This window comes from Corvus brachyrhynchos, unplaced genomic scaffold, assembly GCF_000691975.1.
Source record: "Corvus brachyrhynchos isolate BGI_N302 unplaced genomic scaffold, ASM69197v1 scaffold89, whole genome shotgun sequence".
NCBI classification, from domain to species: Eukaryota; Metazoa; Chordata; class Aves; order Passeriformes; family Corvidae; genus Corvus; species Corvus brachyrhynchos.
This window is the reverse complement of record NW_008246063.1, coordinates 4,526,016-4,546,158: the sequence shown is the minus strand read 5'-3', so window position 1 is coordinate 4,546,158 and position 20,143 is coordinate 4,526,016. Positions and strand designations below refer to the sequence as shown.

Below are 20,143 nucleotides of genomic sequence, written 5' to 3'. Positions count from 1 at the left end.
GCATAAATCCAGGCAGCCTAGATAAATAAACATTTATTTTCATGTGCTACACCAGTTAGGCTAGAATGTTTCAGCCTGATTAGCTCTTCAAAAGCATGCAGCCATATTTATTTTAATTTAAACCTCATGATATTACAGACACTGCAAAAATCATATTAGAGGTATAATGCATTCTTACTCCTAGCTGGCAGACAAAGGAAACTTTATGTTATTTGATTTGGATATTGATATACTGGCACTCTTCTCAGATGGAAAGCTTAATCTCATTTTCTTTTCAAACACACTCCTGAGCAGACCACTCCTCATGTGTAATTGCTTTAGGAGCTGGATTTGAAAGGTGGCATAAGGAGTCATTTCTCTTGTTGGAAAGGTCAAAGCCAATGACACACTACAGTGTTTGGGGCTGCCTCAAATCAGAGTATGATGTTACAGGGCCAAAAATCACTGGTTTAAGCAGGGAGACCTACTTTGCAGACATCTGGCAGAGAACTACAGCAGATGAGTGACTAATCCTCCCCTAAACTCATCCATCCCTGCCTACTCAAACGGCCACAGGCAGTTTCTTCCCTCTTAGAGTATGACCTAAGGCTGCAGCACGAATTTCCTCAGATTTTCTGGGCAGTGCTGACAGCAATGCAGGGATCCTGCCTCTCAAATCAAAGGGGAATGACAACATCTCTACAGATGTTTTCCTTCAGGCTGCAGCACCTACTGGTGAATTCTGTGCTTTAAGGTACAGACAGGGACCAGGCTGCATCACTTTGCTTGAGCTTCTTGCACTAACTAGAAGTGGTTGCTGCTACAAACATATCCTTCCTTAGCCTACTCCATGAAAGCACCATCATCCCAGAACCTTTTCCAAACTTCCCCTATTCCTGGGATTCCTTCTGAAACTTATGTCTCTCTAAACCCTAGGCGTGTCTGCTGACAGACAGTGGCACTAAGGCTGGCATTTGTCACAGCTGCCACCATTCAGAGAGGGTTGCTGGCAGAAGACACAGCAGGTGCATCCCTGTGTTCATACAAGCGCCTTGTCCTTTGGCAGAGGAGGGTGTGAGACAGAAGATCAGAACCATAGGTTTTCCCACATCTATTTCTAGCACAACTTCAGCAAACGTCTCAGCACTCACAGGCAGCCCAAAGGAGACAGGCACAATCAGTAGACACTGCTGGGAGCTCCCATTCCCAGGTGAGACCTGGAGCTAGGAGTCTACTGACCTGCATTTATTCTACAGTTTCAAAGGCTTGAGCTTTGGTGAATACAGAAAAGAACTCTAATTTTGTGGTAGTGAATTTTTGATCAGTAAATTTACCTGTCAGGAGATTTATTTGGGACACGTACAGTATTCCTTAAGCTAGAAGGAATCCTGTTTTCCTGTCTCCTCTTCCTAAATGTCTATTCCATTTACTGCTTGTCTTTGGGTTGAATAGTTCTTTAATTTATCTGGAAAGCAAAAGAGCTCTCAGGGCTGTGAGAAACATGGTAAGTATGAAGAGGAGAGTTGTGCTCCACAGGCATTCAGAGAATGAGAAAAGCCTGTTTATGCATCCTTCTCTTACTATTCTTACCATGCCATCCCACCATCATTCCTAAAAATTCCTTCACAGGTTACTGAAGAATGGCATTTTTAAAAAGGAAGGGAAAAAGGCTCTTTGCAGTTGTGGATGCTTTCATACACAGGGTACTTGCACAGACCAGCCACTATATCATGTCCTGATTTCCCACTCTCTCCATATGCAATCTTCCAAGCTTCCCCATATACACTCTAATCTACCTAACTTAACTTTCCCATCTGGGAGTTTCTATAGATGGAGGTTTCTAAATATTATTGCAGCACATCATACAGAAATTACTCATCTCTTTAAAGATTCAGAGAGAGGTTATTTAGATCCTGGAGGCCCCTGAAAAATTCTTTCCAGATAATCTTACAAGAAAGGAATTGATGGATAGTTGACCTGTAAACAATTTTGTTACATATTTACAACCTAATTTAGTGAGAATAGAAACCATATTAATCTGACCACTGCCAGGACAAAGGCACTGAGGTGGGTTGGGTTGGTGGATGTCAGAGGCAGATGAGAGGAGAGGAGAGGAGAGGAGAGGATGAGAAGAATGGAGAAAGAAGTAAGCAATGGATAAGAAAGTGTTTGAACATCTTTTAGAAAAAGCACTGTAACCTGAAGGACACCATCAGAAACCTTAGCCTTATACAGAAATATGTGTCAAACCCACTGATCAAACCCACTTAACCATAGCTTTGAGTGTTGGCAGTAGGTATAATTTGATGAAGTTGATAATGATAATCATCTTCTGTTGACTGTTGTGCTATTTGTGTTTTGAAGGAGTGTGATATGCCAGAACAATTGACATTTCTACTTGAAATCCCCACTGGTGCATCAGCTGAAAGTGCTGCTGGCCAGACTGGCAGCATCCCTCAGCTGGTGCAAAGCTGTGACAGGGACTCAAATTTTCCTGATTTTCAAATATTCTCATTTGTGTCATTTCCCCCAAGAGAACCCTCACACCACTCCCATTACTGTGAGGAGAGGGAAACATTTCTAGGGAAAAGTAATGGAAGGTGGTGATAATATTCTGAAGGTCAGAACTGTTCCCCTGAACTTTCTGTGATCCTAATACACACACCAGATAGAGTAGCACTCCTCCCAAACTCCAGTGGTCAATTATCCCAATTGTTTTCTCCAGGTAATCCAAATTACACATTTCTCAACTCTGAGCATTTATAGCATAATTTCTCTGCTTTCATCATGCCTAAATTATATCAATTTCCTTCAAAGTTCCTTTATTTGAACCCTCCACTCATTTTTTTAACTGCTATAAAAATGGTTTGAGAAGTTTCATGATTGTTCTGTATCAATAACTCTCCCATGGAGCAAACAATGACACATGCATATCTCAACCTCTGATTTCTGCCAGGGAGAGACTCTGAAATGGCAAAGTCTTGGTGTAGCTGCAACTTGATGATGAATGGTTTTCCCAGAGCCACCAGAGTAACATGAGCCCTTGCTGTTTGCAAAGCAATAGAATTGGCTGGTTCGTATGCCCTCTGCATTCTGTTTGCCATGTCAGTGACTGGAGTGCCCCAATCTAGCCACCTAGAATCTTTCCATAATTACATTTTTAATTGTGCTTCCTCATGATGTCTCTACCTGCCAAAGAAGGAATGAATATCAACCAACAACCTTTTCAAGGATGGTAAGCACCCTAGTCTGCAAACCCAGATTTGCCCAGCAGTATTAACCTCTGAGAAGTAATGGAGGTTTGTTCATATTTATTTTTTCAAGGCTTGAAAACATATAAATTCCTCATAGCACAGCCCTTAATGAAGAACTAGTGCATGAGGGAATGCTCCTCTGATAGGAGGATACCTTGAAAGCCATGAGTGAAAGACAGTTTGCATTGGAGAGGCTAGAAAAGGAAAGTTAAAAAATCCTTCATTACCTCACTTCACATTACTTTCTAGCTCTGCTTCCAACAGGTACTAGAAGCATGAAGAAAGCCTTGGAATTCATTCTTTGGTTTATTTTAAAGTTTACTATCTTACTATGAATAACTTTTAATAGTGTTAGATTTCTCCACACAACAAGGAGTGAGACTTAAATGAAAAGTGAAAAATTTGTTTCTCCAAAGGAAACACATTAAAACCTCCTGCAGAGCAAATTTTATCCTACACAACTTTTGTTTTTAAACCTATAGGTCTTGGCTACAGAATGATGAGAATTTCAGGGGAAACAACACACTTATACCCCTCTGTACGTTTTTCTTTTAGTATAGTTTAACTTCTGGGTTTGACAAAGGAAGAGCAGAGACAGGATTTACATGAACTCTATCCTCTATTCTGCAGCCCATAAAAGTAATATTAGTTACTACTTTTTCAAAGTAAGGAAGGAGGACCTGTGACAATTCAGTCACTACACGCTGCTGCTGAAAACATTACATTGCTTCCTATCCCCAGTGCAAGGCAGAGAACAAAGAAAGTAATACTTTTTTTAAATTCTAAATATAAAATTACAACTCCTGGCCTTTTAGAAGGACATCTTCAGTTTTGCAACCAGCTCTCTCTAGAATTAGCTCTCTGCAGTTTCATGAGCACTGTGTCAGAGATCTAAAATAAATAGGGAATGCTTATACAGTCAGGAAAAATCCATATGGAAAACAGATCTAGCTTCAGATCTAGCCTCTTTAATGTCTTTATGACTACAGCACTGGAAATTAGATAATTACTCAAATGCTGGCAACTTCTTGAATCTCTCTTGCTATCTGGGAAAAGCAGTATTATTATGCTGCTATTCAGATAAATGGAAAAGCAGGATTCTGCTAAGTTTTGCTTTAATGAAAGAGATGCTCTTCAGCTGTAAAAAGAGCTTTACTGTAAATATTTCTTTATAAATAACAGTGCACACTTAAACATTTCTATTTTAGCCTAATTCATGGCCACAAGAAGCCTGTCATAGCCTTTATACTTGTGTTTCCACACAGGAAAATCCCAGAGGCAGATGATACCTTTAAAGGCAGATGGGTTCATTCTCCCAGGTCACTCGTGCACAGACGGAGAGAGGGCACTGCAAGGCACTCACTTGAGAATGATCTGTGAACATTTTGAAACTTTCCTGCCCACGAACCTTATGTTGCTGCCCACACTGCCATGTGGTGTCAGCAGTTCATGTGATCTCTCTGAATATGCCTCTGTGGAAAACCGGCTGTTGGTAAATCCCAGCAGAAGGCAGTTTGAACCCAGCTACATGTCTTGCCCTGGAGCCACTTGGAAGAAATCACACAGTCAATTAAACAGTGGTGAACAGGGAGGGTGACAATAAACAGGTAGAGAGAGTATCATAAAATAATCACAAAATCACAGAATGGTTTGGGGTGGTAGAGATCTTAAAGACCCTTTAGTTCCAACCCCCTGCCATGGGCAGGGACAGCTTCCACTATTCCAGGTTGCTTCAACTCCATCCAACCTGGCCTTGAACATCTCCAGGGATGTGGCATCCACAACTTCTCTGTGCAGCCTGTACCAGAGCCTCACCACCCTCACAGGAAAGAAAGTATTTCTTCCTAACATCTAATCTAAATCTCTCATCTTTTAGATTAAAACTGTTGCCCTTGTCCTATCTCTATGTGTGTAAAAAGTCTCTCTCTCTCTCTCTCTCTTTTAAGTACTGGAAGGCTGCAATGAGGTCTCCCCAAAGCATTTCAAATCTGTTTGGACTAGTTGTAATCCACCTACCTGTAATTGGAGTGATCTCTACAGCATACAACATCCTGGTTGGTACTGCCATAAACATAACCCAAATCTATCTCATGGATGACCATCTCCCTCACCCACCCATCCTCATGCTGTCTTGTTCCTTGGCCTTTACTATCTGAAATTCCCACTAACCTCACAAGCAGAGCTGGTTCTTGCTCAGAATCCTTACAAAAAAAGAACAGATTTTCTAAGTTTCCTTGTCATCTCAAGTCTTCTACTATTGTTGGAATTCTTAAATACTTGCAGGTCACACTATTTTGGTATTTTTAGAGAAAATTAAGACATGTAAGTATTCTTCATATGAACAGTATGTCAGAGCCGTCTTGCCAGAAACTAAGCAAGCACTGTGCTGCAAAATACAAGCAAAGAAGATCAGAAAACCTAGTGCAAATATCCCCGTTTATCTAACTTTCTTTTTTTCCCTTACCATCTGTTGGAGCCATATGCCTTCTTAAATAAGTGCTAATTATAGGTCTCCACAAATACTAATCAAATAGTGGCAACTGTTGCAAACTTCAGCTGGAATTTTCATTTCTCCTTGATAAAAATCCCTCCAAATCAGGCTCCAAGAGGGTTGCCTTTCTCTGGTTTTCTGGACTCAGGTACACAGCAGTTACAGCTGTCACACTCATGTCTGTGTTAAGACATGGGAGTTATTCGTAAGAAGCTGGGGAAGTAGTAAGAGCCAAAGCACATCTGCCACCAAGCACATTGGGGTGAGTTTGGGACAGAAAATGACTGTGTCTAATAAATACCCACTGACACATTCTGTAGCAGAGCTCTTGGTGATTTGGGTTTTCCTTCACTGCCCCTGTGCTGCTGCAGTGAGTGAAAGAGAGGAAAGAAACAACCCTGTCACAAAATCACCTGGCTTTTAGCACTGAAGAACTGGAGCAAAGATAGATCCAATACTAAAATTAAATTCTGGAAGAGAGATTCTAGCCTATTTAGAGAACAATATATGTCCTAATGAGCTCAAAAAGGGCAAGACTTCACTTTCATGTCCAATGAGCATTTGTATAAATGTCCATTTGTATAAATGTCAATTTGTACCATTCAGGCAAATGCAGAATAACTGCCTCCAGTGTCAATGTTATTCTGCATTGCTGTGTAATGTGAAAACACTGAAGGATAAAAATTAATCCAGTCCTAAATATGGCAAATGAAGAGTTGAAGTGCCTTTTAAAAACCCCAAACACTAAATAGCTCTTTCAGCATCACAGGACTCTGGCAATTTCAGACTGTTGTACTGACCTTCCAGGAAGTTAAGATCTATTCTAGCAGAAATTAAGATTAATAAAAGAAAACAAAATGAAAGAGAAATTAAAATAATATGGTTTTAATTCATTCCACCCATCAGGTAGAGAGTTATTTCCCATTATAATCACCAAAACCTCCTTGTGTGAATGAGTGGTGCAGAAGAAAGAAATCACTTCCAGAATTTCATTCCAACTAGTCTTTTCCTCTGGCTACCAGTGGTAAGATTCTCTTCCACTTTTCTCACCACTATTCACATAATGCTTTGGCAGCTGGGAAACCACAAATGTTTAGAGGTCCAGAAATGTAAGAGTTGAAATGCATATATAAAAGTGTGACTATCTGTACTTTACAGACAAGCATATATATTGCATTAATCCACTGGTTATTCCCCCAGTGTCTCACAGTGTATCTGGCACCATGTCACCAACACAACAGCTACAGATTCAGAAAAAAAGGTCCTGAGTTAAAATCCCAGATCTTAAGTGAAACTGGAAATTAAAGATTTCCCTGATGTGTCTGTAACACCGTCAAGTCCTCTTTTAATGGTACAGATTGGGAACTAAATGCTTCCTAATGTGCTTTTTCAATGCCTCCTGTGTTCAAGAAGGTGATAGATGGAAGTTGTACATTCACCAAGCTTTTATCTTCAGGACTTTGGCCAGTTGCACTTTACTCAGAGGGTAAATTACTTTGTATTGAACATGTAAAACATTTTGTGACAGTCTAATAAAATATATGAGAATAAATCTGATTTGTCAGAGGTAGGATGTAGTTCCTAATATTACACTCTAAAATAAAACCCTGAGGATTCAGAGTGAAGGACTTCAGACTTCCACTGGAAGAAGCCACCAACTCTGGATCACTAAATACACAAAAAAGGCTTCAAGGCCCTACAGATTTTTTTCTCTCTGTGGACAATACCAGTAATGAGGTATTTCATATCTTCTCTATGATTAATCCTCAGAGTTAATTTAGATACAAGAAACCTGATCTCTCAGCTGTAGCTGCTTCTGCTGCAGCTGAGGATCTTTCATTCTGCCAGTTCAATGTACAGTGTGATGTCCAAGGTGAGTTTGTCACACCCACATCTGCAAAGGGATACCTCCATATGATGTTTTTCCTCCACATTCCACTGCACCTGTACAGATCCCTTGCTCATTCATGAGAGACCTGATCCTACTTCCCAGGTGGTCTCTGATTCTGATCACTAGATTTGGTATTTTTATACAATGGGAGAAAGGGTAGAAACACATCCGGCTCCTCACATGCCCATAAAAAGCTGGAAGAACTCTACAAGTTCCCAGGTCAAGATAATGTGCTCTAAATTAGATGTTGCTCTTCTGATGCAAATTCCTTCTAAAAATTACAATACATTCCTTGTTCTGGAGACATTTCACATGTACAGCAGTGGTTTCTCAAGGTGTCTCAAGCCTCCAGAAAGGCAGTGAATGTGATGGAGACTGGCAGAGTCAGAACACAGGTAAGTTGTGTCAAGTCCTCATGTTTTCAGCACAAGTGTCATCACAACCTTGAAGCTGACAGGTGTCAGATACCTAGATACTCAAGCAAAACTCTATAAAGACTGTTTTATGTGCTTTCTAAAGAGGCTAAAGGAGTAAAAATTTCTCCTAAATACTAACCCACACACACACAAAAACGATTTTTATTTCCTTTTGGTGTGAAACAATTTCTTTTAAAAGTAAAGCAAATATCCTTCTGAAGTAGCTTCCAAATAAGTAAACCATGTTGCTAACCTATCGCAGGAACTGTTTCCATAAGCCATAAATTTAATTGAAACCCAGAATGTTCTTCTGTTTGTTTTGTATCCTTAAATATGCCTTTGAGCAGATATTTTAACTTCTTATTCAGCTGAGACATGAAATTGCTCCTTTCCTAGGTCAGCCAGCTCTTGCCTGATTAGTGATTTAATTGCTGTCTATACAGCTCAGTACAAAAATACAATAGTTTGGTTTTTTCTTATTTATTTGCTTCTCCATTGTTTCTCCAATTAGATTCCATAAACCTCAGTCACTGCATTGGTAATTTTTTACTTTTAATTTTTTTTTAACTCTTTTTGTTACGTACATTATCTCAGTTGAAATCCTCAATCTTTGTCTGTATCACACAGATATAAATCAGCAAGAGACTGATCCTTCTTTGTCAAAGCATGTCAGGCAAGAGCCATTTGGGTTTCTGTCTAGGTTTTCACTAAACTGCATTACTTTTCTCCTTTCCTGTGATGTGCCAAAAGTATCATTAGCTGTTCTCTTTCTTTGGATTGTTTTCTTGTAAGACCATTCATTGCCTTCAGTCTGAGTTAAGGGTCACTCAGGAAAAGGATCTGTTATTTCTTTCTGAGCAGTCTGGGTTTTATTTGGCATAAACTTTGCATACACATCATAGTTCTGCAGTGAGTTCTTAAATGGAGTAATCACCATAAAATAAAGTGCCTTGACCCTAATCCCACCTGCCTTCCACAAAAAAAAAAAACATCTAAGACTTTGAATTGAAATAATTGAAATGGGCTAAATCCTGTTGATCCAAAATATCTCATATGACTTACCCTGCATTCAAAATTTTAAATGCCTTTACCTCTCCAAGTGAAACAAAGATGTAAAAAAGGCCTTATAGCCACTATAGACAGTAATCTTGCACAAAGTTATGCTCAGCTGCTCAAGTTAATCCTGAAAATCAATGGCAAAGCTGGGAAGGAACTCATAGAATGGTTTGGGTTGGAAGGGATCTCAAAGCACCCAGATCTCCAGAGAGATCTGGATCCCTGTGCTATCCTCTTGAGAGACACGGAACAAATAATGAGGCAGCTCTGTGCCTCAGTTTCCCACCTATTAACTTCTCCTTTGCTTTGTCTCCCATTTAACCAGTTTGCACTTGGAGAGCTGAATGTTACTTCAGTATTTACCACACTGCTTTCAGCTGCTGTATCTACCTTGGCTGAGAAATACTGCTGAGCCTGGAATGCAAGTCCTTTATGGCTCCCACACAGGATAAATTGTGCCAATATTTCCTTAGATATTTTTGCCTAGTGACAATCATACTTTTCTTTGTCTAAATTTATCCATCAACATTCCCAATAATTTTGAGAGTGACGATTCCAAGTGCAGCCCATGGAGACAAGTTTAAGCTGAAAATATTCAGGACATGATTTGCAAGGTTTAAATTGAAGTCCATTTCCTGGAGGCATTATACCTTCTTACAAAGTTTACAGAAGACAACAGGAGAGACTGTGTTGCAGCTGCTTGCAGCTAGCTCCCTTCCTAGTTTTTAAACTCTTTCCCAAAGAATGATAGTAGGAATAGTATATATTAAAATGACAACTTTGGGAAAAAATTATCATTTCTGCTGCTGTAGTTAGAGAATTCAATGGTAGGAAGGTCTGAGAGAAGAACAAATACTGGAGATCCTAAGTAGAAAATATTCCCAGAATTGCAGGATCACAGAATTGTTAGGGTTGGAAGGGACCTCTGGAGATCATCTAGTCCACTCCCCCAAGGCAGGGTTACCCGGAGCAGGTTGCACAGGAACTCATCAAGGCGGGTTTTGAATGTCTCCACAGAGACTCCATGACCTTTCTGGGCATCCTGTTCCAGTTCTCTGCCACCCTCAATGTCAAGAAGCTCTTCCTCATGCTGAGGTGGAACTTCCTGTGTTTTAGTTTATGGCCGTTGCTCCTCATCCTGTCACTGGCCACCAAAGAAGAGTGTGGTACCATCCTCCTGGTACCCACCTTGGAGATATTTGATTGTATTGAGTCTCAGTCTTCTCTTCACACTAAAAAAGCCCAGCTCCTGCAGTCTCTCCTCTAAGAAAGAAGCTCCAGACCCCTCATCATCTTTGTGGCCTCCACTGGACCCTCTCCAGCAGCCACTTGTCTTTCTCGTACCTTGGAGACCAGAACTGGACACAATATTCCAGGTGTGGCCTCACCAGGGCTGAGTAGAGAGGCAGGATCAGCTCCCTCGACCTGCTGGCCACACTTTTCCTGATGCACTCCAGGATACCTTTGGCCCTCCTGGATGACAGGACACACTGCCAGCCCAATATTGAACTAATTAGGAAACTACCCATGTAAAGAAGGGTAAGATTCAAATTCAGTAGAAACAATGTCTCTTCTCTTTTCAGTGCTTTTACAAATGCCTTAAGCCAAGATGTTGTTTTCCATTACCCAGGGAATAGTGATTTAGGTTAAGCTTGTTTTACAGATATTAAGATGCAGAAAAATATTACAGTGCACTTTGAGTAAGGCTTTTCCACATGCCAATGTCCATGCAAGGTCAGCTGTCCTTGAAAATGAGAGCTATGGGAAATCATGTAAGAGCTCATGGATATGAATCACGGGGAAGAGACTAAGAGTTAGCTTGCACTTATTCAAAATTAATAAAGGGAATTTAAAGACTTGAGGGGAACATTTCATGCAGAAAAAAAAAAAAAAAGACAAACTTTTTGCAGACAGATTTTTCAAGATTTTCCATCCTGTTGACTCTCTACCTATTTGTGAGCCAGCCCTGGTAGCAATGATCAGAGCTGGAAGGTGACAGTGGGAGCTATTGTGAAACCCCTTAACTAAATAAACTTCAAATATGAGACAAGCACAGTCAGATAAGGTGTTTACACCAGTGTTTTGAGAGGATTTTGTGCTCCTCAATGTATTTTAAAAAGTACAGGGTTGAGGACAGCATAAAGCCATGGGCCAAATTCTAACCCTGTTCCAATGACCTCAGCACTAAACTTGAAGGTAGACACCACTATTACAGCTTTATCAGTTACTTGGTCTGGGGTTTTGAGTAAATTACAAGTGACTGGATTAAAATCCTGGCTTCATGTTCCTAAAGCTGGATCATTAATACATACAGAATCACCCAGTACTCCTCTATACCCAAATCTGGGCAAGGTCTCCCAGTTCTCTGAAGCATTATTCAGTCAGCAGACCTTTCTGGAGCAAGAGATGGTTTTCAGAAATTCAGGAGCTTTGGAAAAGTAATCTGTTAAGTAATTGGAAAAAAAAAATAAAAGGCTTATTTTTTCTTTGGAAAAAAAAAAAAACATTCTTCCTCTGTTTTTTCTTAGTTGCAGCTGAAATTCTACATAGTATAAAGGCAAGGAGGTCTTTTCCAAAATTGAATCCTGCAGAAACTGTGTCTAAATCAGCCAGAATTACAGCTGAACAGATGACTGAATCTTGATTTCTACAACTGGATGAATAATTTAAAGCACACTAACAGCAACACCTGATAAATGTTTATTTAATCTTGTTGCCATTTTCTTCATTTCTCTGGCTGAAATTACTCAGATTCAACTGGTTTTCTTTCATACTTTTAATATGGACTTTGATGTCTTTTTGAGAAAATGCTCTGTCAGGCAAGAACTGCATGTGCACCAGTTTCAAGATGATTTCGTGTAAAGCTGGGTCAGCACCTCTGAAGAGAGCTTGTGCTGGAATGGCAGCTCTTTCTTCAGTGCAGCTGTGCCTTTCCTGCTTGAGAACGCTCTCGAGTCATTTGCCATTGGGTCACTTCTGGGAACTCTCTCAAAATATACCAAAAAGGGATGGTTTTCCACTCAAGCCTGCAGAGCTGAAAAAACAAAAACTGCCTACTAGAATGATTTTGTTTCTTTCCTGCTACAATTATCTAAGAAGTTTCGTAAGACTGAACCCTTCCTAGCTGAGAATGGCTTTTCCCTTCATGCTGTTCCCTTTCAGCAGCAGTTGTATATTAAGGTCTACCTTGCACTCAGTTTGTCTCAAGGCTTGCAGCAAGGATCTGGTGAAAAAGAAGAGACACTTTGACCAACTCATCCTGTCACAGCTGTTACTTCTCTTTTAGCTTTTCACTTAACTCTACTTCTGACCTTTTAAGTCAAGGACGCTGCTGAGGTCCCCTTGGCCTGTGCTGAGCTACGTTGGCAGAGATGGGAGTGATATCAAAATCAGTGCCTTAAATGTGAGGTTTGGGTCAGCGGAGAATAATCTTTTCAGTGGAGTATAAAGTATGTTATGACTAATTCCCATAGAGATGTTGCTCTTTCTTAAACTTTTTGGTGAAATAGGATTTGAAAATTTCTCATTTGTCCAGAATCACCACCAACATACTATCTTACCCAGTCCTTCATGTTGGAGCAGCCATCTGAATCAAGAAGTGTAAGTGAATGCAATCAAACTTCTGTGCAGGAATAGGTTGGCTGCCTCATCTGTCTGCATTCCCCCTTTTCCCCAGGCTGCTGATGGACTTAAAGCCCTGAAGATCCAGGAGAGGGTTTTATCCTGTTTATCTATGAGTATATTCTACATCACAACTCACACTACAAAGCACTTATTTAAGTGCTATGATGATCACCCTATATGAAAACAAAGTACCTCTTCCTACACTTCCCCAAATGTGTATTCACCATCTTCTTTTGCTGTGCAAGTGATCGGGATTTTGTTTGCAATCACCAGGCAAGTGACATCACAGAAACAGGCAAACCCTCAATTCCATTCAATTCACTGGAGTTTTCATTAACTGGCTGGATAACGGGAATACGTCTCCTCAGATACCCCCACAACCTTCAGCTGAACACTAATGCAAGGAGCCCTCCCTCTCCTAAAGATGCTTGTCACTAATGAGTCTCAGCTACCTTGCATAAGCCAATTTCCCCTTCCACATAGTAATTATGTAAATGAAGGTGAAGTTCCTGATAACTTCTATTGGTTCTATTTGGCTCACAATTAAAAAGAAGAAAAACATTAAAAAAACTTTCATTTCAGTCTGGGGAATGAACTGGTTACCTAGACAAAAAAAAAAAAAAAAAAAAAAAAAAAAAAAAAAAAGAGGAAAATTTTAAATGGGCTTTCCCCTTCATCCCAAAAGGACAACAATAAAAATATGAAATACCACTTCTAGATAATATTCAAAGAGCTTCCTTCATTGTGTGTAGTCATTCAATTTCCTGTTGCAGCTAAGTGCTGCCAAAACCAGGCACCGTCAACATAAACAGTGACCAACATTCTACATTAAATCTCTTTGACATGACATGAAAGCCTCCAAAATTTTTGAATGGCTCGGAGGTAATGCATCACATGAACATTTTTATGGCCTTTACATCTTCACAGTGTGAATTTTCCACCTTTACCCCTCACAGTGCTAATTGCAGGTACTGTTCATGTCTCTTCTAAAGCAGGGAAACTGAGGCAGAGCTTGACTTGGGCCTGTTTCCTCAGGAGTATTCAACTTAAGTCAATGTAAATTAGGCCTTTGAGGGATATTGAAGACCTTCATCTAAGTGCCTAGCATTGGAGAGTGGGAAATAGAAGTCACATTTCACAGTTCAGCAACAGTATGAACTCCCTTTTCCCCTCTTCCTAGTGTTGTAGAAACTTCTATTATTGGAAATCAAAAACCAAAAAGAAGTTTATTTTCAAAAACTGACACTTCAAAGCTGAAGTTTAATTTGGTCTCATTAAAACCTAAAACTCAATTCAATGACAAAAAATAAAAAAAATAAAAAAAACCCACAGTGTTCCAATTATAATCCACAAACAAGAGAAATTAATTATAGAAGTCTATACCTTTGCTTTTGCTTCCAGTGTGTAACACTAGTACAGAACCACACAGTCTTTCCTTGGATCCTGTCAGAAATCCTTTGTAGTCTCTTCCAATCTAAGCTTTGAGCCTCTTAACTCTGGTGAGTGTATTTTCAATCACATATTATTATGTCTAGTAACACAGAAATCCTTATTCTGTTGTATGTAGCAGAGATTTTTCATCTCCCACAAATATAATACTACTTTATTAGTGTTTGAATGGAGTTATTACACTACTTTCCACTACCTAAGACAGAGGCAACTAACCCTTGATATTTTTGAAAATGTCACATGGGGAAAACTCAAATCCTGACTTCCACATACTTCTGAGAGACTATTGATGAGATTCTCCAGATCCACCTCATATCGGCACTGCCCCTCAGTTGCACCCACTAGCCTTCAACAAAATCTTTAGGGTGGGATCTGTCTCATTTTGGTCACAGGCAAGGCAAGCAACTAATTTCAGTCGATTTTTGTTTTAATATCAGAGGCAAGAAATCAAGACCTAATAGCAGGAATCACTGTAACCTAAACCTGATCCTTCAGAAATGGGGAAGGAAGGCCTTCCAGTGTTACTTATGAGGGAAAGTTGCACTACAACATTAGGCTCCTCAATCTGACTCCAAGACTACCCAAGTCTGTAATTATTGCTAAGTTTATGTGAGAAGCTCTCATTCCTCCTCCTGAGATTGGGAATCCAATGCCAAGACCAGCAGACAGAGATGCAAGAGATGATTCATACCTATCAGGGGTATGGTAGAAAACGTCCCCACATATGCAAAACTCAAACCTAAAGAGCTAAGTGATATTCACCTTCGTAAATGGCTTCTAGGTGAAGTGTGAGATGAGCGATAACAGATGGGCTGACATAAATAGACAAATCCAGGAAATCAGGAGATGATATTAGTCTCCATGACTGGAAGTACTCTCAGCACAACTTGGCTGAACTTGCTGAGACCTTCCCCTTCACCAAAGCACCAATACTGTTGGAAAACCTTATACTATTCAGGGGAAGAGAGGAGTTTCAGAGAGACCTCACTCTGTAGTTTCCATTATTCCCCTGGATAAAACTTGACCTCTGGTTATACCATCTGGTATTCCATCTCCTGAGAAGGCTTGCAGGCAAAACGATATCATCATTGGCCAACATCTGTGCAGGACTTTGTGTGGGTATTTTTGGGGTGAAAATTATGGGAAATATATTTGGCATTATACCAATAATTGCACAAGAGAGAATGGTACCAATCCTCCTTAAGGTAAGAGCCAGCAAACTTCTCTCAGAGCAAGAGGCAGGATGAGTAATGTGAAATGTGTAGACAAAGAGACATTTAGCACAAGTGCAGGCTCTCAGGAGGCAAGTTAGCTCAGGGAAGGTGTTTATTAGGTCACAGAATGCACCAGGACAGAGCCAGGCTAAAGATCTTCAATATATTTTTGTGCTTGGCAGTACAGACATAAGCTCCTGTTTACCTCACAAAAGCTTGGCCGCAAAGCTGAGTTAACTCACAGTAACAAGACATGCTGAGATGTGCAGATGGCAAGTGTTACGCAGAAGTGGCAAGACCTAGTAGCTGTTAATGAGAAAATACCAAATATCATTAATCAATGTATCTCAGGTGTTTAAAATTAAAAGTTTCACCCCCGCATTTTAATTGGTTTGCCCTGATGCTTCTGAAGACATAAATATGCATCTTCCTCTATACACAACAGGCATTAAAGTCAAGTTTCCCAGAAAATTGAAGAGCATTGCCCAGTAAACAGGAAGGTGTCATCTGACTAAGAGCAGACCTAAGGTAGAAAAGGTATTAAAAATAAAAATTTCCACTGAAGTAGTATCCGGCTGCATATATTGTGCTACTCATGTACTATGCAGAAGGGATGCAACTAAGCTGGTAGGGGAAGTGATTTTTGGTGTTGGAGTTTTAAAACTCCTTTCCTCTTAACAACCCTTAACTGCACACTCATCTCAGCTGGTGTCTGTTTCATATCCACAAGCTGTGCACCCAAGCTTTGATGGACATAGAGGGTCTTGGAGCAAGTGAGGCAGTGCAGCCTCCTCCCATGGGGTGTCAGCCTGAGCTCCAAGGCAGCTCTGCATTCATCTGTGCTCAGCATGGGACTCATCTTCTGGACCTGGATCCAGAGGTGTCCATCACACACCAGACTCTCTCAGAGGAGTCTCCCATGTTGGAGTGTAGGTGAATGACAGTAGTTTTAGTGAGCAAGTAAAAGAAGTAGTTTTATATTTTGCTTTACACATAATAAGAGAACAAGTCCTAGAGCCTCCCTCCACTCCCTTCCTGTGTCACCCACACTGGAGTGCTGAGGGCCTACACCTTCTGCCATGCTGTCCCTTATTTCTTGCCGTGAAGGACCGTAGAACTGATGAAACTCCAGAGCCGCTGGCTGTCAAAAGCAGAAGTTCGTTCACTGCTGAAGATTTTCCAGAAGCATACTAGTAAATTCTGACATGTTAATGTGTAAAGGTTCAAGGAAAAATATGTTCACCATCAGAATTATTTTCCTAATTTTGGATGTGGTACAGCAGCTATGATTGATGCCTTTTCTTGGTCTTAAAATCAAGAGGCATACACGGTCAGAAGGGGAAAAGGGATTTTACCTTGGTATTTATTCTTAAGGATCCTTAGGTGTACACGTCCAGGTCATATGCATCGAGATGTACCCCACTGAGTCTTTCCCTGTGTCTCTGTGTCTCTCTTCTTCCCGTGTCTCCTAATCCCCCCCAACATTGGGTATAACATTATAGGCTTTACTAATTAGCATATCTATCAAAGATTCCCCAATGAGAGGTTCAAGTGAGCCCTCCCTCCCCAAGGAACCTTCCCCTGGATGGTTCTATCTTGGTTTACAGAATATTTTCTGGAGAGGACCTTGGGGTCTGGGGCACACTGATCCCTAGCTACGAAGCTTCTAAAATGTTTAGTCTCCTAGCTGAACAAACAAGTCCAAGAATGTAGGCAAAAAGCACTAGGAATACAGAAGTTGTAAAAGGTATAACAGGGGTATAACAGGGGTATAAAAGAAAAGGCAAAAATCTTCATGGCATCATGATGAAGTTGCAGCATACTTCCATTTAGGACGTCAGACACATTTAAAAACCTCCCACCTAGAAGAAAAGTCAGTGGTTTTAATTACATTAACAGACTCCCAGATTACTGTTATCACTGCGACTCATTACACAGTGTGTAGTAGAAATAGTAGGTCAAACATTTCCGTCTTTAGATCCACTGCTTTACTCCCTAAAATGTGAACTAACCATTAAATGTTTCAAAACTGTAGATAATTATCTACTCTCCTGCACTGTCACATATCCCCAAAAAAATCAAAGCTGTTTGTATTAAGTAATTAATTTTCACAATACCCGTATGATACAGCTACAATTAACCCCATTGCACATATGGGGATCAGAGCTGGGGAAAAGAGCCCAGCAATCATAGGAATTAAGGACTGGTAAATCCTCATGGGTCCTCAATTCCTCCAGCTGTCACACACCACTCAGACATAGGTCAGTGCTACAAAGACTTAGAGTTTTTTGTTTCTGGTAAGTTCTTTCCTGGCATTCTGCTTCTGATATTCACTGGCTTGAGTGAGGGGATTGGATGTGGACTGTTGGGCATATACATATGTTTCCATTTTTTGTGTGTTCTTTAACCAAACAAAATGTCAGTAACACAGGAATCTCTCTACACTATGCTTACAGTTGAGATTCTTTTGTAACAGCAACAAATCCTGAAATAATTTTCGGGGACTTAAATATGAGTAACAATTTCATAACTGTTTCTTCTAACATAATGAGAAAGATTTATTCTTGTTCTTAAGGGATAATGTTTTTATATCCAGTATGATTTTTCTAATTAACTTTGTTTTTTGTTTGAGTATTAGCTTTTAATACTAAAAGCTGATGCCTGTTAGGTAATGTGCGATATCATTCCTTTAAGATGAAAAACCAGAAGATAGAGTACCATCCCTCAGTTACACACTTTTCTTGTCATGCTACACTTTCTACATTATCTACAGCATTATAAAATACTCTTGTGAAACAGATCTCTCGAAGTTATAGCCTACAATAGTAGAGTAAAAAAATTATGGCCCAGAGTTGCTGGAGACTGATTTTATCACTTTCTACTCTGACACAGAAAGATGTAGTGAGTCAGCTACTCCAATGGACTCCCACTTTACATGCAGCCCTCGGAGGAACATTTAAATGGGCACTGTGTAATTTCAGGGAGTTTTATAATCTTACCAGTGGAGGGGGTTGTGGTAGCAAATTTTACTACTCATTATGACTTCCCACACAGATATGCAAGGGGAAGAGTAAGTTGCACATCATCTGCAGTAGAATGTGAGCTTTTACCACCTGTTTGTAAAAGCCAAGTATGTAATTTTGAACTTCCTTAGTTCCTGTTTCCTATTACATCATTTTTATCCTACCAGCTACATAATTTAAAATCAAGGTGAAACCATGAGTTTTCCTAACATTCTTCCCCAATCTATCAAACAAGATAAGCTATTTAAGCAGCAGCTTATCTAATAAATAAGCAGGATCTATTTAAGATAACAGGATTGATTGTAAGTTTTAAGTTATAAATCAGCATTTTATACACAGGATTTTACATCAGTTACCGCAAACAGTGCCTCCTTCTGACAGATTAGGTTGTATTCACAAATATTAGGTTACTTATGGGGTGGAGAAAGTTTTTTGTTCATGGCACAAGAAAGCAGACCCAAATTTACATGACCCTAGATATAGAAAGGAAGAAATCAAAAAACAAAATGTGGTTTGGTTTGCCCAAACCTTGCACCTGTTTGAGGCATTTGGCTTGTTATCGTGCTTCAAGTACATCCCATCATTTCTGCAAGTGCAAAGACAATGGAAATTGTAAATACCTGCTCAGGCTTTTAATTCATGAAAGGGGTGAAAACTTTGTATGAAACCCAAGGCAAAAAGGGTACTTAAGAAAATATATAAACATACAGGTATTACTGCTGCACGTGAAATCTGTAGGAAAGGAAGTGCTGAGTTTCAGCTTTGGCCGCAGGCTCTGTGGTGTCACACCAACAGGGAATGCAAGTCTAAAGAGGATGAAGAGAGTCTGAATCATTCTCCTATTCTTCAATATGTTGCACAAGTACCTGATGTGTCACTCACCTCGGGCCTCTGCCTCTTGCCCAGTTTGTTGAAGTTCCATTGACTTCCCAAACATTCCCTCAATCTTCTTGTTAGAGAGGGAGCAAGATCAGGTCTTGTAGGCAGCAAGTGGCTCAAGGCTGTCATTCCAACCAGATTCACTTTCTGTGAAAATGGATACCAGGCAACAAAGACTAAAGCAAAACTGGGGTTTTCCCCCTGGGACAAATGGTCCAGTGCCAGGGCTGACCAGTGCATCTAGGCACAGTCCTGTACCATCACACCCCCCTGTATGTTCAATTTAAACATCAGATTTAAATGTAAGCACTTGAAGGACAATCTGATTCCAGAAAAAGTTCTTATGCCTAAATGTTTGTTACAGTGCAGATAACTGTAACACGCGTCTCAAACAACGAGGCCCATGGAAAAGAAATATATATGGACTGATTCTTGATAGATGTTTCAGAGAGATGTTTATTTCTCCAGCTGCGTGGCCGGAGGTCTGCCAAGGAACTGAGACAATCACAGGACCCGAGGGTCCTTGCCCGCACAGGGGAACACAACCAATGGGGAACGAGGCTGACCAGGGGCGAGGGAAACCCCGTGTCTCTCCCCAAGGGCCCCTCTCCCAGGACCACATGGCAGAGGGAGGGACCCCGACATTTCACCTGTTTATTTTTAACAAAAGAGATTTAAAACTTAACATTGAAAACAACAAGGACAGTTTCAAAACATAACAAGCCACCCTCCTGTGGAAGGTATCTTTTCAGCTTTATACCGGCTAGCACTTGTATTTCAATGCCTTAGAAAGCCTCGAGCAGCCTTGAGAGGTAGCACGGGCGATCTAGCATTTTAGTAGCTCTAGAATCGGTACCTGAATCAGCT

General features: G+C 40.3%; 1 protein-coding gene across 8 annotated transcripts in view; it reads right to left on the bottom strand.

Moving 5' to 3' along the window:
- The window catches only part of FAM135B (family with sequence similarity 135 member B), a 271,906-nt gene that overhangs the window by 76,612 nt on the left and 175,151 nt on the right, over positions 1-20,143 (bottom strand). The window contains exon 2 of one of the 8 annotated variants that reach the window (XM_017746689.1): positions 19,280-19,423. The exons of the other annotated variants lie outside the window; for them this stretch is intronic. Coding sequence (XP_017602178.1) covers positions 19,280-19,334 — 55 coding nt within the window. The 5' untranslated portion in view covers positions 19,335-19,423. The remainder of the gene's footprint in view (positions 1-19,279; positions 19,424-20,143) is intronic. 8 annotated transcript variants of the gene reach the window in all.